Source organism: Mixophyes fleayi, chromosome 1, assembly GCF_038048845.1.
Source record: "Mixophyes fleayi isolate aMixFle1 chromosome 1, aMixFle1.hap1, whole genome shotgun sequence".
Taxonomy (NCBI): domain Eukaryota; kingdom Metazoa; phylum Chordata; class Amphibia; order Anura; family Limnodynastidae; genus Mixophyes; species Mixophyes fleayi.
In genome coordinates this window covers 286,822,009-286,840,674 of record NC_134402.1, presented here as the reverse complement: position 1 = coordinate 286,840,674, position 18,666 = coordinate 286,822,009, and the positions used below count along the sequence as shown (strand labels likewise).

The 18,666-nt window shown below is 40.6% G+C and overlaps 1 protein-coding gene across 2 annotated transcripts in view; it reads right to left on the bottom strand.

The window, feature by feature from the left end:
- Positions 1–18,666, bottom strand: part of RORB (RAR related orphan receptor B) — a 184,876-nt gene that overhangs the window by 40,180 nt on the left and 126,030 nt on the right. For both annotated transcript variants that reach the window (XM_075210989.1, XM_075210988.1), the window contains exon 2: positions 9,294–9,379. In XM_075210989.1, the coding sequence (XP_075067090.1) occupies positions 9,294–9,379 (86 nt within the window). The remainder of the gene's footprint in view (positions 1–9,293; positions 9,380–18,666) is intronic.

Sequence of the window (18,666 nt, the reverse complement as noted above, 5' to 3'; positions counted from 1 at the left end):
AGTAGCTATACGTGCTAGGCATTTGTTTAATATGAATTTGTCTAGTCCATAAGCAGTTAATTCTCCTCTAATCAGAGAGGACTGTTACTTCTATAATTACCTATTGCTTCAGCTGTTCGTTCCCAGATCCAGTGCTGGAAAGCACTGGGCTCATTTTTATAATGCAGTTTGGGGTTCTTCAAAACCCATTATGCACCTTGTATCACATCATGGAATAACTTTTTAGTCATCACTAAGAGTGAGCAGTGCAGGTCCCCATTCTGATCTGAGACTCTGAGACTCTTTTCCTTTTACAAGAGAAGAAAACTTGTCATTTAGTTTGTAGAATTTCTAATGCCTGCAACACCAAGACAACTGCAGAGAAAAATAGCTTTAGTGAATTATTATATATAACTGTTCATGACAAGTCCTCTTTTTCTCCTCCAGTGGTAAGTCCTGCCAAATTTCAGTGAACTATCATGGGCATTGCTGTATATCAGTGATAGGCATCCTGATACACATCAGGGGCCGTGGGGTGTGGCCCTCTAACCTTCATAAGGGCCGCACATTACCCTTAATCTTAGTAACAAGTTAAAACAATACATTTAATCAAATAAAAATACACGATAATTACACATCAGCATATGTTTTAAACAAGTGTCAAACCTGCTATAACAATTCTGCCAACAATAAAGCAGTAAAGAACTGAAGGCTGCAGGTGATTAGAGGCAGAGCCGGATTTAGACCTCATGGGGCCCTAGGCATGATACTGGGTTGGGCCCCCTCCCTGACTGGCAGACTTTAGCCTGGGGTAGCAAGCATATAGCACTGGTCCATAAGTAGCGGCCCATTTTTAAAGGGTGGTCTCACCGCCGGCCCTGGGAGGGCCCTCTGGGGACCGCTGGGCCCTAGGCAATTGCCTAGGTTGCCTAGTGGTAAATCCACCCCTGATTAGAGGGCTGCATGTGAGGACCCCCATTTTGTCCATTAATGCTTTAGATACAGCCGTAATAGTGTATCTCCTATCAGCAGCACATGTGTATTCATTAATGGCCAAATAATTCTAAACAATTTCCATTCTTGTGCTTTATAACACCAACTAATTATAACATTTACATGTAATATAAAGCAGGACTGATCACTCATTAACTGACAGTCAGAAAAGATAAAACTTATAAAAATGTAATCAATTTAATTTAAATTAATGCAACAGGCCCAAAAGATGAAAACCAGGAACAAGTCAAAACCTTGCCAGGGTCTAGTTATCCAATAAGTTGATTAGGCTGTAGCCTAGGGAGCAAGGCTTTTGGGTTGGTGCAACACTTTTCGGGGTGCAAAATTGTGACAGGAAGAAGTATAAACTGAAATCAATTTAAAACATAACAGAATAGTTGTTCTCCAAAGATAATGCGTCATCCTCAGGTGCAATAGTTTCCCCGAGAAATTATGTTATTTTTACTTTCATTACTGATTTCATTAGTATTATCTTTATGCTCTGTGGTTTGCACTGTCTAGCTAACCATGTACCCAGTCAAAACTGTCTGATTGGGGAGGGAGGGGGGTTGTTTATTCGCCAAGGCCTAGTGCAGTAAAAACTTTTAATACAACATTTTGATTCACCTAATAAACCACTACACTGTGATATAGAGCAACACTTACTTGGCAAATGTTCCTAATCTGTGATAAACCCAGGCAACTGGGAGACAATTTAACTTTGACATGACCTTATGGTGTATTAAAGTTTGTTACATCTCACTTTATATTAACTTAATAATCAAGCCTCCTCCAATTTATAACAGTTCTAACAGTTTTACATTTCCTCTAGCCCTTTCTTGTTTATAAAGCCATTTTACAGATTGCTCCTTAATACACCATCAGTTTAAGTGGTACTACTTGTTTTCCCTCTCTCCCAATTACATGGCTTTGCTTGTTAGCTTTAATACTTTATGTTGCCGTCATTGAGTTTACTCCTGAAAAGTGTGTCATTGACTTTTATTGTGATACTTCCAAGGCTTTGCTGGAGGAGCCTAGAGCACATAGCTTTGTGAAGGGTAAATAAGGCTATGTTTTGTACTACACAATTATTGCATGATTTAGGCAATTAGGTAGTGATGCAAAAAGAGCACACAGAGAACACACAGAGGAAGTAACTGTTATAACAGTTCCGAATCAGGCTACATCAAAAGAAAAGAAAACTGACCTAGATTCTGTTATAAGTATGTAAAAGGTGCTAAACTGTAAACTTTACAGTACATATGATGCTGCACGTCCAAATCTAGAGTGGCTGTAAACACAATCAATTAAAACAATTAAATCTCACTATCAATAGTGATAATATAATGGTAATATACAGCTTAGTGACTAAGATTAGATTAGATTCTACTTTGATGGGCTATAATTTCTATAAAGAAAATCAGATGCCAATAAATAAAAGTAAACAATTTGTGTTTATAAACATTATGATTATCTGATTGACTACAGGTTGTTCTACGTCACAATTGAGGAGAACCTGGATGATCAGAAAACATATACAGACTACAATAAGATTCTTAGATCCTAGGCATGCATCCTTATAGGATCCATGATCCCTACACTAAATATCTATGCACAGGGAAGAAAGCATACATTATTGAATTGACGCTCCAATGTTATTTTTTCCATCCATAATATGTTTCTACTTTTTCTAAAGTCCATGGGTTTGAGCCATTAAGTAAACCATAAGAAAAGAGTATATTTGCTCCTTGACAAAACCATGTTGCATTGGAGGGGGAGGTAAATTTTAAATGTAGGGATAGATTTATAGTTGGGGTAGGGGATGTCTTAGATCAACTTTAAATTTCAGTGTAAAAATAAAGTTATCAAGTATTTGTGTGCAAAATAATAAACTAATTTGCACCCCTTGCATTGTAACATTGTTTGCCCAGGATCAAATTAACTGTTTTTTTCCCTTTGCTCTCCTTAATGACTTAAGCCCCATATGTACAGCCACTCCATACATAGGATCAAAGCAACCTAACTGCATCCCCCCCACAGGCTAAATGTTGTGGATATGAACATAGAATATAATTCCTAATAGCATGAGCCTAAGTGTTATGTTGGCCTACACTGATATGCTGGTTTAAATTGTCTACTTCTTCTCCAAGGAAAGGTTACATCTGGCTGGGTTTAGTGTGGTAGGGGTACAGAGATATAAATAAAGTAACCATGGGCTGGTAAAAAAAGAGATATGTACATTACTAATGTATTATTTATGTATTTTAAACCATTATAAATGGTTTGAACTATTTATATTTGTTTCCTATCTACAGGTGGAATGTAGTTGAGTTTAGAGCCAAAGAATGGCATAGGGGTAGACAAAGTGGTTAATGAAGTGATGCAGGAATATATATCGTATAAGCGCAGACTATAAAATATCTACATATACAGAGTGCCTATGGGACATTTGCCATAGGCCTTACAGACTGGGCAAGTTTGACAGTACATGCTGCTCACTGCTATTGCTGCTGATTGGATGTCTGCCACAGTTTGCTCACTTAGCTGCAGTGGCAACCTAACATGCAGCATTGTTTGCCTTTATACTTTTCCAGAACTAAATGACTGGAGAAACATCGGTTAAAGGACCTGGATGGTGTAAGAGTAGCAAAATCCATTTATTTGGCGTAGTCCTCTAACTTTAATATGTTTGCTTATTTATTTCTCTATATTTGTATACTTACTATTAGAATGTTTTTGGCTGAATATTTTTCAGGAATTGTCTATTTACTTTCAAATCTATCTGAATAATACTTATTAAAGGTGCATCTCCCTAAAAGGATTTACATCTTTGATACTCTTCTGATTGCTACTAAACTTTTTGACTTTCACTTTTTTAATAAAATTGTCATTCTTTTCTTATTATACCAAACAAACCATACTTTTGTGATTCATTTTGTGTTACCTTTTTTTTCATATCATTTCTGTACTTATCTTTACTTTATTTTCACTGAAGAGCAATTTTTTTTACAATGCTGCACATACCGTTATAATGTAACAATGTAACAATTTGGCTTTAATCTCAGAGAATCTTCAATCTTTCAAAATCAATAGTTTTACTTCAAAAGTTCATTGGAAAATATACCTCTAATATATACATGATTTATGGACATTCTTATTACATACATATGCCACGAAACCCCATCCGGTGCTTCGCTGTGCATGTGCAGAAGGGGTGCCACTATGTGTACGTCGTTCCCCCTAAACCCCCACGCGTGATCCAGTGCCCCCGTTCTCCTCTCAAGAGTACAGGGGTGTCCGAAAACAAAATTGACGCAAGCAGACTGGAGGCAACGCCCAGTAAGCATGGCGTACCATGTTCCTCTGACTCTGCCAACAATTGAGTTGAGTATGTAGGGCAAGAAAATAGTATAATAACTGATAATGAACATTTTATTCAGCCCCTAGAACATGAAACATGGTACATTACCTATAGACGCATACTAGAAATCACATCCATGTAGTTTCCAATTGTCCCCATGTTCCAGATTTTAAAGGGTTGTCCCTTGAAATGTCCCCATTTTTCAACACTGACCAACTGCACTGTACATTTCCTCCTATTTTGTATATAAAATGCAGTTCTGTTTTCAGTTTTTGGGTTTTAGATGTAAATTAATGTGTAAAAAGCAAATAAATTACATTTAGTAAACATATTATAATGATGACTATGGTCCATCGGGTGCATAACTAGAAATTTAGAGGACTTGTATGAAAATGTTGAAGGTTTTTCAAAGGTGTCTATATCAGTTTCCCTTACAGTAGATAAAGAAAAAAACAGATGTTAAGAATATCATACAAATACCCAGGGCCTTATTAACCAATGGGCTGACTAGGCTGCTGCCTAGGGCGCATGATTTATGGGGGCGCAAGGTTTTTGCCACCTGATCGGTCACTACTGATCATCGCCGGGGTGTACCCACCTTCCCCTACTGCCTCTATGACAACATTTTACCAGTGGAGGAGGAAGAGCGCTCCAGCCTGCGTTACCTGATAGTGCTGTAGACCCATTGATAACACTGACTAATATCACCCTGCCCGCCACCAGTCTATTGCCTGTCATGTGCATCATGAAAGGACTACACATTCCAACGTGCAGTGCAGCATATTAAAGTAGTGTTTAACTGGAGAGAACTACATATCCCAATGTGCAGCGCGACATTACAGACGAGGGAGCAGATAGCGCTACTGTTTGTGATAGCGGCGGGATAGTCCTGGATGGAAGTCGTGCTCAGTGCTCTTCATCTTCTCGATCGGTGAATACTTTTACCTCCTCTTCCTCTCCCTCCACTTTGTATCTTTTATCTTTAATCTCTTAGGACTCGGGTGAGTGATAGCTCTGTGGTCTATAATGCTTACAAAGCCCTGTTACCTCAATATAGGGCGTCTCCTGGCAGCGAACGGGTTAATGTCTTTCACATACCTTCTAGTGTCACTTCATGTGCCTGTCACTAGTGTGTGTCACTGATTGTCACTATTGTGTTTCTATTCATTGTGGGTGTGTTATTGTGTAGATCATCAGTGTGTTACTTACTGGTGTGTCATTATGTGTTACCGGTGTGGTTTAGCGCCTTTGTGTTACTAACAAGTGTATGTTACTGGTTTGCTGTGTGTTACCAGTGTGAGTTAGAAGTGTGTCAATGTGTGGATCACCAGTGTTAATAACATATATTCTTAGCACACTCCTTTTTCACTGCTGGTGCAATAGGTACATTATATTTACTCTCCATACTACACACAGGGCCTGATCAACCACTAGGCTGACCAGGCCCGGGGGGCGCGGCGCTACAGGTATTTATTACGGGGTCGCCGCGGGGGGTGGAGGGCTCGACGATCAAAAGCATTGGTGGTCAGTGGTTAGCAACACACAGCCAATCACCAGGCTGCCTGTTGCTGTGCAGCAGACAGGAAGCAGGATGTCTTCACTTCCTATCTGCTGATCAGAGGAGAGGAGCGATGCTGGCACAACTACAGGTAATTGAAGGGGGGAACTGCCCTGCATATCTATAGGGAGGGGGAGGGAACTGCCCTGCATATCTATAGAGAGGGGGGGGGGAACTGCCCTGCATATCTATAGGGAGGGGGGGGAACTGCCCTGCATTTCTATAGGGAGGGGGGGGGAACTGCCCTGCATATCTATAGGGAGGGGGGGAACTGCCCTGCATATCTATAGGGAGGGGGGGGAACTGCCCTGCATATCTATAGGGAGGGGGGGGGGAACTGCCCTGCATATCTATAGAGAGGTGGGGGGAACTGCCCTGCATATCTAGCATATCTATAGGGAGGGGGGGGGGGAACTGCCCTGCATATCTATAGGGAGGGGGGGAACTGACCTGCATATCTATAGGGAGGGGGGGGGAACTGCCCTGCATATCTATAGGGAGGGGGGAACTGCCCTGCATATCTATAGGGAGGGGGGGGGAACTGCCCTGCATATCTATAGGGAGGGGGGGAACTGCCCTGCATATCTATAGGGAGGGGGGGAACTGCCCTGCATATCTATAGGGAGGGGGGGGGAACTGCCCTGCATATCTATAGAGAGGTGGGGGGAACTGCCCTGCATATCTATAGGGAGGGGGGGGAACTGCCCTGCATATTTATAGGGAGGGGGGGAACTGACCTGCATATCTATAGGGAGGGGGGGGGAACTGCCCTGCATATCTATAGGGAGGGGGGGAACTGCCCTGCATATCTATAGGGAGGGGGGGAACTGCCCTGCATATCTATAGGGAGGGGGGGGGAACTGCCCTGCATATCTATAGGGAGGGGGGGAAACTGCCCTGCATATCTATAGGGAGGGGGGGGGAACTGCCCTGCATATCTATAGGGAGGGGGGGGGAACTGCCCTGCATATCTATAGGGAGGGGGGGGAACTACCCTGCATATCTATAGGGAGGGGGGGAACTACCCTGCATATCTATAGTGAGGGGGGGGACTACCCTGCATATCTATAGGGAGGGAGAGGGGGGACTGTCATGCGTATGTATAGGGAGGGAGAGGGGGACTGTCATACAAATCTATAGGGTGGGAGGGGGGGGGCTGCCATGAAAATCTATAGGGAGGGAGAGCGGTTGATATGTATGAAGGAGGGCAGAGGAGGGGGGCTGATATATGTGACTGGGGGAGTTTTAATGTGACGGGGGGGGGATAGCTACAGAGTGGAGGTAAGGAAAATAGCTGCAAGGGGGATGGATGCAGGGTGGGAGGTAAAGTAAATGGCTGCAGCAGGGGTTAAGGAAAATGGCTGTGGGGGGGGGGTTGTGGTTAAGGAAAATGGCTGCAGGGGGTATTTAAAAAATAGAGCAGCTTTGGGGGGCAGAATCTCATGATTGTGTGGTGGTCACATGGGTGGTCTCAGCAATCGCTAGAATACTAAATATTAGTGAGATGGGGCTGGTAGAGGTTTGTATTTGATTGACAACAAATATTCAGATATTGCTTATATATGCCTGTCCAATGGGGTACTTTTAGCTGGCCATAATGGAGTGTTTTGTTTTAACTAAAGGGCCTAATCATTCAGGGTTTGTTAACATTTTGCATTTTAATACATTTTTGCTTTTTCAAAACAGGACGCCTACTTTCCAGAAGCCAGCGAGAGGATAACAAAGTTGCAAGAGAGAAGAGCAAGAACAGGTAAGAGACAATGGCACAATCTGTTTAAATTTGAATGCTGGAGAATACACCTGAACATTCATATTCAGGAGTGTTCCTATACACCTATATATTCGGAGGAGGGGGGGGAGGGGGCTGCGGCCGTATTAGCCTAGGGCGGCCAGAACCCTTAATCAGGCCCTAACTACACATGATTGCACCTGGGCCATTTCTTTTACATATATTCTAGACATGGAACTGGGAATATCTGTAAACCCTTTTGACAGCATTTGATGTGACATAAATTATTAGACATAGGAATAATTGGTAGAGGATGCGCAGTTCCCTTCTTTTGCGTTTAGAATTCTCTTAGACATTGGCCTTTGATTCCATAACACCCCCTGATGATCATTACAAGTTGCTCAACGTTTCAATAGCTTGCCAGAAAATAGCTTTACAACATTACCAGAATAACTGTAAGTAGTTTATCTCACAGACATAAAATACATATATCAGGAAATGTCAATAGTCACTGTGTCGTGAATTTTCTGCCACTCACAGACTGTTTCACAGCCTGGCGTGGAAGGCGAGAGGGCGCTGCGGGCAGCCTGAACCCTTAATCAGGAGTGCAAATACCCTTGGAAAGTTTTACACCATTAATGTGACACACTGAGAATCAGAGAGCAGGGTTGACCTCCGCCACATCAGAGGTCATGGAGGATTTTGGCACAGGGATGACAGGAGAGAGAGGTGCAATAAGCCACAAGGTAATGATTAACCAGACTACAGTCCGTACATACGTACATACCCTCACTCTGCCTGTAAGCTGTTGAGTGAAGGCAAATATGGGGGAAGGAGTGGAAATGCACCATCTATCATCCATATGTGCCTTATTACATGGAACCTGGTGAGTTAGCGGGAGTCACAGGAAATTTGGCAAAAGCAGTCTGTACTTCTGTAGTGCTTGTCTCACAATGGAAGTTTTTCTCTCCATCCATCTTTATTTACCATTCATAAAATTCCCTTCCCTTCATCTCTCTGACTTTCCCATTCTTTGTTCTTTACATCAGTTTCCAGATAAGCAGACATTTCTATAGGAACATGTCTCCTTCTTTAAATTCCCTTGGCCTTCAATCTTATCACAGTTGATATTTTTACAATAATTAAAATGATATCCTGGCACCCCCTAAAATTTGCTAAAGACATAGGTGCAATGCTTAGCATATTGTAAGCCATTTGTATTCTATTCTTCAACCAGAAAATGTTAATTACTGGTGGGAGGTCCACTTTGATGTACAGCAAACAGCAACAGCTGCAGAAAAACACCGTTAATGGAAATATCTAGCACTTTACATGAAAAATGTACTTCTCTGCATAGTTACATTTATATGCACACATGCACAGTCAGAACTATCTTATGAAGATACATCACTATCACTTGCCGCAGACAGCCTCATCACCAAGAGTCAACATATTTTGAGATAATGATCATTTTTCTGTATGCATAAGTACTTTACCGAACCAGGAATAGACTTAAAATAAAAAAAAAATCAGCATCTACTCACCTAACCTAAAAAGTGTGTGTTTGTGTATATATGGTTTGTGTGTGTGTGTGTGTGTGTGTGTGTGTGTTTATGTGTGTGTGTTTATTCTATCTTTCTTACTCACTTGCTCACATTGCCTTTTGCTCTTACCTTGCAGCCTTCACAAGTGATGACACCGTAGTGGATTCCTGAAGATTTATCTCCACAAATTTTGCATGGTATCACTTCAATTTGTGCTGAAAAATAGAGAAAAGACAGCTCAGCTGACATAGCATTTTTATTTAGCCTCTTCTATTTTTGGTCAATGTCTAAAACATCAGAATTAAATGATTATAAGGAAGCAAAATGTAATATTGAGTATTTTGAAGTAAAAAAATTAGATCTTAGATTTAAGCTCTTCTTCAAATACATAATTTAATAGCAATATCCAATATTTGCCAGCTCTAAGACCCGGCACAAACATTTCCCTAATCCCTTTGCAGTTAAAATAAACATTTTAATGCAAGTTGATTTGTTTTTCACATTGATATTTCACTCTTTGGGCTGATGTTTATTTCACTAAAGTGTTTAACACTATCGTTTACTTGTTTGTTAAAACAACAGCAACTGAAAAAAACAAATGTTTAAACAAACAGTGCTTAATATAATGCAATTACTGTCACATTGAACTTCAGTGTATTATCCCGTGTGATGCTTACAATCAAGAGGGATTATGTAAATATGAACAATGTAATGATGTATTACACAATTCTGCCTTGCAACAGTACACAAATACTTAACCATACTGATTGTGCTCTTGCCTGAGAGGCTTTTATACTATGTGTCTAAGAAGGACAAATGGATGGATATGTAACTGAAAACTCCTGTTATTAATTGTACACACAAGGTGAAAAGAAGCTATTGCTTTCTAAGAAACATCTTGAATTACTGTATTTCAGCTGCCTATTGGAGTTCACAGGAAGAGAAACATCTGAGCACAACCAATGACAGTGCCGGCACAAACATAAAGTGGTTAAACTTGTCCTTTTTGCCATTGTATGTGTAGCGACTCTTTCATTCCCTACTATCTGTATTTTAGGTCTATTGTATAAATAAACTTGATGAATTATAGTGTGCTTTAATTGATTAGTGGTAATTGTTTTTTTTATGTAGCTAAATCTATTTTATGTTACTTTGTGTCCAGAAGAGATATAGACTGTGATTCATGTTCGGATGTATGTCAATTTGCGTAGCATATCTTGTGTAAAATAACTCTATGCATGCCCAGAAATGAACAGTAAGCCAATGAATGCAATTGCATGTGTAACGCCCCCTAATGGCGTTTTAGTAAATCCTGCACCCCAGTGAATACAGGACGGGTCACCTTGAGGGCAAGTTAGGTGTTAAAAGTGGCACAAGCTGGTTGCTATGGTGATAACCTGATAACCCAGCCCAGTCTGATAGAGACCAAGGGGCACATTTATCAACCACCGCATAAAATGAAAAATAGTTTTCAATCCTTATCGCATTGATATCTCATATTTATGACAAAGCAACACAGGAACAGCAGTTTTGAAAAACTGCTGTTCCTGTGAAGTGGAAAACATACTTACCACTGCCTCTTCACTTCACAGGAAGTATGCGAGTCCTTTTCTCACTCCAGTGCGCATGCACCGACTGAACACCTCGGGCATGCGCACAGACATCTCTGCACTAAACAGTTTCAGAGAGAGTGGTGAGTGACAGGGAGGGATCATGTGATCCCTCCACACATGCGCTGTCCAGCTCTGCTCTTCGGAGCAGAGCTGATAGTACTAAAACTTTTCAATTTTGATAATGTACGCCAGCTTTAGAAGAAAGTGGGAAGTAAGTGATATTATTTTATTGATAAATAGCATTACAGAGCACTCCCCATAGACTGTTATGGGGACTGCCCAGTAAAACAAAAAGATATGCAAAGCAGCAGATATCTATGATATCTATGATATCTGCTGCAATGCAGTGATAGTAAATAAGAATTTTGAGGTTAATCTGTTTTCGGGGATTGAACACACCTTTTAGTTTCATAAATAGGCCCCAGAGTGAGAAGGAAGAGGTGCTGTCAGCAAGGGGGAGGGAAATACAGAGGAGATACAGGGGAAACAGACAGAGAAGAGATGTAGCTGGGGACCTGGGAGCTTCCTCCCAGGCTCCTCTAAGCATTGCCTGGGAGTGTGAGCGCGGTGACTGCGCAAGGACAAGTACTGTGTGCCTGAATAGGGGGAGAGTCCCCAGAGCAGAGACCCCTGGAGAGAAGGGGGGCAATTGAGGCAACTGGCATGCACTAAGGGATGTAGGAGCTGCATATGTATTGGAGGTCAGCTACAATGTGATTCTGGCTGAACTGTGAGTAGCTGTGTAACTACTGTGACCAGGAGAACCTGGTATGTTCTGTGATAAAACCAGCAGTGTGGCTTCATATACAGAGGGGAGGATTCCCTAATCCCAGAGAGGGGGAGAACCCCATTTTACTAAAGAGAACCCCAAGAGAGAGAGGGGGACATTTTGCATGGAAAAGACCCTGGAGTGGGGAAGGATTGGGGGGACTAACTTAGGCCATGTACAGTAAGGGCGTCCCGATGCAGATGCAGCCAATTAAAGTCCTGTGTTTGTAATAAGTGTGTTTGTTTTCACCTGTATCTTTTAACCCAGATGATAGTGATAGTGTTTGAATTAAAAAATACACATATATGTACCACTATAACTAACACAGTACGCAACTAAGATATAATATAAAAATGCATGTATGTACAGAACTCATGGAAAGCATCTTTATTAATGTAAATTATATTTATTTATATATATATATATATATATATATATATATATATATATATATATATATATATATATATATATGATTTGTTTAAATTTAAAAAAAGAATCTTTAGATAATTTATTATACTGTTAAGAGTTATTATTTTATTTTCGGATCACATTGCATATTACGATGTGTTCTTATTTAATCTTTTATTGTACATAAACTTGTGCAGTCTGTTCTGTGTGTCTATGTAAGGCAAGTACAGTTTAGGCAGAGCATGCTTGCACCCTGATTCAAATCATATGCTTTGATTTGAATATGGTCAGAACTATACTCAACTTCCGTGCTCTTTTTAAAAACACAAGTTATGGGCAAGTTACATTCGGACATGAATCCAGCCCTGTGTGTCTACATATGTAGTACGAATACAAGAAATTTAAAAGCCATATCAGAGTGATGACATAGACATTATACCACAATAAATGAATTGTGAATCTTTGACTAACACATCAGAAAATGTTCTGATTCTGCTTGTTTGTTTTCGAGCATACTTAGTCTCTGTCACTAGGCAGGAAGAGCAGCTACTGAGATACATGTAGAGGGATATGGTCAGATTTCACTGGGGGCCTCTATTGCATGTTAATCTTTCATGCCAAAAGCAGAATAAAGAGCAATCCACCACTCAAGGGAGACAGGTAGCAAAGGGAAGAACACGTCACGCCTGACTAAGCATAATCCTTACAATGGTCCCTGATGGAAACTTAGAACATTTTTGTTAATATGACTACAGCACACTGAACTTAATATTGCAAGGCAACTTGAAGTCTTTTATGCAAAAAAAAAATATCATCATGTTCAATGTTGACAAACCAAAACTAGTATTATAAAATGTATTTATGTTCTAGTAAACAAGTACTTGAGCTACCAACTTCTGCAGTAACATAACATAAAACATACACATACAATTAAATCATAGAATTAGCGTTTATGTTGATTAAAAGTAGCATTTTTTTCAATTTTAACCAGAAATTGTACTTCTTAGATTTAAGATGAATTAGGTAATAATATATGTTTTAATGTTGGCTGAAAATAAATGACTTGACCACAGTTTTCTGCATAGAGCTGTAGGTTTATTCTGCTGATACTGCACCCTTTCCCTAAAGAGATTAGGATTCTAATCCCAAATATTATACTGCACAGCCTATCTTATATTTGAGCTCATCAGATCCAGCATTCTGCGTGTAATCTCTAGCAGTATTACCTAGTGTTTCTATAAGCTGCTGCTGTTTGAGCAATGATGACTGAGCTCTTTCAAAACACCTGGATAAAAAGAAATTACATGCTCACAATGATATATGAGTGATGTATTTACAGCAGCAGGTGCCCAAACTGAGATGCTATAGAAGACAACAAAAGTAAAAAAAAAATAAAGAAAAATTACTAATAATTTTCATAAATTGGTCAAATGGGCAACTGACATTTATGATTAATGAAATATAATTGTGTTTTCTATGTAAGCTACTAACAATTTCTGTGAACTTGAAAATGGTACTACTATTGCTGCATGGTATTGAGATTTGTGACACAAAATGTATACTGAGAACAGGACAGGTGCATCCAAAGCTGTTTTAAGATATGTGACATTGATGCAATGAGATGTGGCACCAACATCTAGGTGGTTCAAAAGTCCATGTTACCACACTTTGGTGAGCTGTATCATATGGATTGGTAAAGGAAAAACAAGAAACATAAAATCACATTGGTATAGGAGGTATAAGAGTTAAACTAGGTACATACTACAGGGTTTGTCCAATAATCGGCTCAACCAGCCAACATACGACCGCTCGTTCAAAAGTTGGGTCAGTGTGTGTAGTGACACGATGGTCGAAAGTCTGCCCAAATGGACGATTGTCGCCTCATTTGGTTGGTCGTAAATATTTTCGTTCCAATCTCGTTTCCGTTGTGTACTGTGTATAAACTTCTGACCGATCCACGACAAATTGCAACCATTGCTCATGACAACATACATAGCTGTAAAAAGTCAATAAAGGGACGTCCGCTCTTCCCTTTATCATCTAAAAGGCTAGTGTGTTTGCAGTCCATGGACCGAGCGATCGGACCATCGATCGCATGTAAAATCGATCGGCATAAAAAGTTGGTGGAAAATTCTGTAGTGTGTACCCAGCTTTAGAATGCAGAAGATCCAGGGACTAAATAGACAAGAGGAATAAAATATGCAAATGGTAACCAGAATGGAGAATTAAACAAAAAGAGCTGAGGTCAGGAAGCCAAAATGTATAATCAGATGAGAACCAATATTTATTCAGAAAGGATATTCAGAGGAGCCAGAAGACTTTAACAGTGAAAGCAAACCACTGACAAAGCAACAATAAAAAAACAAGAACAAAATAGGGATATATGTCTGACATCTAAATCATTGGCTGAGAACCAGTGACCTTAACACAGCACTTTTTTTGTGCTTAAACCAGCCCAATTCTATTTACGTGTAATTTTCTAGTAATCAATTTCCACTTGACCTTACTACACAAAGTCCCTGAAACTTCACTACGACAAGCAAGGGTACCAGAACAGACACAACGTAAGTGACACAAGTGAATTACAGATTATTATTGTTAAGCATTGTTATATTGCATAAACATATTATGCAGCACATTACAGAGAATATTCACATCAGTCCTTGCTCCAATGGAGATTGCAATTCAAATTATGTACCACATAAACACACACACTATAATTAACAGTATTATTATTCTAATTATTATTATTATTATAATTTATTTGTTAGGCGCCACAAGATTTCCGCAGCGCCGTACACAGTACAAACAGTAGACTATACAGGGTGAAACAGTACAGAACAATAAACAAAAATACCAATACTTCAGAACTCCAGGCAGACTGCTGCAATAAGCACGTAGCAGAAAAACAGGTTAGGAGACAGGAGGGAAGAGGGCCCTGCTCATGTGAGCTTACATCCTAAAGGAGGGTAGACAGAATCAGGCACAAGGGGAGCCAGAAGGGAGAGCGAGTGGTGGAGATGAGGGGTTAAGTAGATGGTTGGTAGGCTATGCGGAAGAGGTGATTTTTCAGTGCACGTTTGAAGCAGCACAGAGTAGGAGAGAGACGGATGGAACGAGGGAGGTCGTTCCAGTGAAGGGGGGCTGCACGGGAAAAGTCTTGGATTCTGGAGTGGGAAGAAGTGATAAGAGTGGAGGAGAGGCGGCGATCATTGGCTGAGCGCAGGGAGCGGGCCGGAGTGTGTATGGAAAAGAGGTTAGAGATGTAGGGGGCAGTAGAGTGGGAGAGAGCCTTGTAAGTGGTGGTGAGGAGCTTGAAGAGGATTCTATAGGGGAAGGGAAGCCAGTGTAGGACGAGGCAGAGAGGGGAGGCAGAGGAGGAGCGGCATGAGAGGAAGATGAGTCTTGCAGCCGCATTGAGTATAGAGCGGAGGGGAGAGAGATGGGAGTGGGGAAGGCCAGTGAGGAGAAGGTTGCAATAATCCAGGCGGGAGATGATGAGTGCGTGGATGATAGTTTTGGTGGCATCCTGAGAGAGAAAGAGGGATGGATGCGGGCGATGTTGCGTAGTTGGAAGTGACAGGACTGAGCAAGGGAATGAATGTGGGGGGCAAAAGAGAGAGAGGAGTCGAGGGTGACACCCAGGCAGTGGAGTTGGGTGACAGAGGAGATGGTGGTGTTGTTGACGACAATAGAGAGGTCATGGTGGGATGGGAGTCTGTGCGGAGGAAAGACAATGAGTTCCGTCTTGGAGATATTGATTTTAAGAAAACGCGCGGACATCCAGGAGGAGATGGCGGAGAGGCAGTCAGATACCCGAGAGAGGAGGGTGGAGGAAAGGTCAGGAGAAGAGATGTAGAGTTGAATGTCGTCAGCATAGAGGTGATACTGAAGACCAAAGGAGGAGATGAGAGCGCCAAGTGAGGAAGTATAGAGCGAGAAGAGTAAAGGACCGAGAACAGAGCCTTGCGGGACTCCAACAGGGAGAGGGTATGGGGAGGAGGAGGAACCAGACGTTGATACAGAGAAGGAGCGGTTAGCAAGGTATGAGGTGAACCAGGCAAGGACAGATCCAGAGAGACCAAGAGAGAGAAGGGTTTGCAGCAGGAGGGGGTGGTCCACGGTGTCAAAGGCTGCGGAGAGGTCAAGGAGAATAAGTATGTTTTTCGATATGGAAGAAACCTGAGCACCTACATATATGTTCCAGAGCACAGTACATGTTTGTATGTACTGGAGTATAGTACATGTATGTTACCAATACAAAGCATTAACTGTTCAAAAAGTAAAAAATTATCATTATTTTTCTGACTTGTTGACAAATTAAAACTGTAACTGTAAGTATAAAAATACAGATGAAAATTCAGACAGATTCAAAACAACAAAACTATAAAACAGAAAGAAAGGAAGCAGTAACATAAGTATAAGGAGCAGAAGGCCAGGTACCAAAGAACAGTGGTCAGAAGCTGATGTCAACAAGGCAGAACAGGTAGAAGGGTTTGCACATGATACTCAGCAAGCTGAAAATGACCATGGATCTATGAATGCTTATGGCTATGGTGAGAATATGTGAGCACAGGGAAAAGCACCTCTGATCGCAATTATAACACATATAAAAATATTTTTTCAAATATAATTTTGGCAACCCAAAAAGCACACAGAAAAATTACAGATCTTGAGAAATACATCCAATATAGAGACCAAGATTAGTAGCATTTACGTAGAAATGATAGATAGTTGATAACTGTGACTGTTACACTTTCAATACTACCTGAAGTATAATAACAAATATATACATTTATGGATAATAGGGTAATATGGGTAATTGCAGGGTTACATTAAATTACAGGCTGTCAAAGATCCGTTCATCTTCTAAATTAATTAGGCTGTAAGATACATTCTTACAGCATTCCTGTTCATGGTCATTTTCTGAGTTATGCCTTTCCCACACTAATCCAATAAAAAGTTCAAATTGTGATTTTTATATTTTATATTCTAATCTATACATTAATAGCATAAGTCCGACTTTTATGAGTGACTTCTTGCTATGATTCCATTGTCTGAGCAGAAAAATATTGGTATTGTATTCAGTTACATCGTTTCGGAGATATTTTGCAAAGCGTCCACCTGCCATTTACAACAATGCATTATCATTGTCCTCTGGAGAATGTGACAGCTGCCAATGTACCTGTTGGTCTGGAAACTGTGACAGTTAGTGAACTTTCCTTGTGCACCTGCTGGGTGACCTAGAACATGTGACCTGCTGGGTAGGCTGGAAACTGTAAAGGTTATTTGCAGCCCTGCTAGGTGACCTGGAACATGTGACCTGCTGGGTGGTGTGGAAACTGTGACAGTTTCTTGCAACCACATATACCAATGCATCTTGCGGGTACATTGATCAGGGACTGCTGTGTTATTTTATTATTCACTTATCCTCGCTTTATTTACAACAAACATGCCAAGAGGTTGTATTCGAACACGTTGACATGATGGAATCCTTACAGGTCGCCCAGAGCACGCAGTTCAAAGATATTACAGTCAAAAATATTATTGTCTAAATCATTGTATAACAAAAACAATTGATACGCTGCTTGCATTGGACATGACGTATTCACCACAATACTACTCTTTGAGTCCTATGGACGTGCAATGTGTGAACTGTTTTTTCCTACACTTTTTGGTAGTGGAGATTATGCCCATTTTTCAGACTGCTCTCAAAATGGAAAGGTTTCATTGCCCGATAGGATAGTTCCACCATATTTAGCAGAATTGTTTATGACAAATACCTTCACATTACATACTCATTATCTCTATAATATCCTCAGTTACAACTCTGCATATGGACACTATCAAAGGTTTAGTTAATGGAACACGATTTCAGGTGATGCATATGCATCCCAGTACATTACATCTAATGGTTTTAAGTGGGGAGGCTGAAGGACAATGCATCTTATTACAATGCATTGATCTATAACGAAGTGACACTTCTTTATCTTTCTTGCTTAAACAACGGCATTTCCCTGTAATTATTGCATTCACCATGACAATAAACAATAGTCAAGTACAAACCCTTCAAACGGTTTTTCCTGTTTTTACCAGAAGCGGTGTTTACACACAGAGAGCTTTACGCTGCATTATCCCGAGTGAAAACAGCAGCATCTATCAATATTAAAGTTGACCATGTCCACCAATTTAACTTCGATGGAAGAACTTATACATATTAGACCTCATTTAGAGTCGGACGCAAAGTCCAATTAAGAAGTGTAGGAGTGGGAGTGTGCTGTAGCTTGGTAGGGTATTAGGAGTTGCAAGCAACCCCAGTTGCTTCCCACTCGTAATACCCTATGGAGCTACGAGCAGTCGCTGCAGCTAGCTAACTGCTTACTCCTGCCGCGTTCCTCCCATTCTCTCGTAGTGAGTCGCAAGCTGTCGCAAGTGTTAATTGCGTCTAAGATGCAGGTGGATTTGGTGCTTTCTCCGTGGTAGTGTTTTTTTTGTTGGATGCGCCTAAAACGGTCTTTGCGGCCGACTCTAAATGAGGTTCATAATGTAGTGTATAAAGAAATTCTTTAGTTCCTTTAATATAGTGATTTATAATATATCGCTATTTATTCATTATACTCCATTGTTAACATTTCTACATGTAATATAGTGTATAAAAATGTAACTGAATTCTGTTAATAAAGCAATTTTGCCATTACATTTCAGTTTA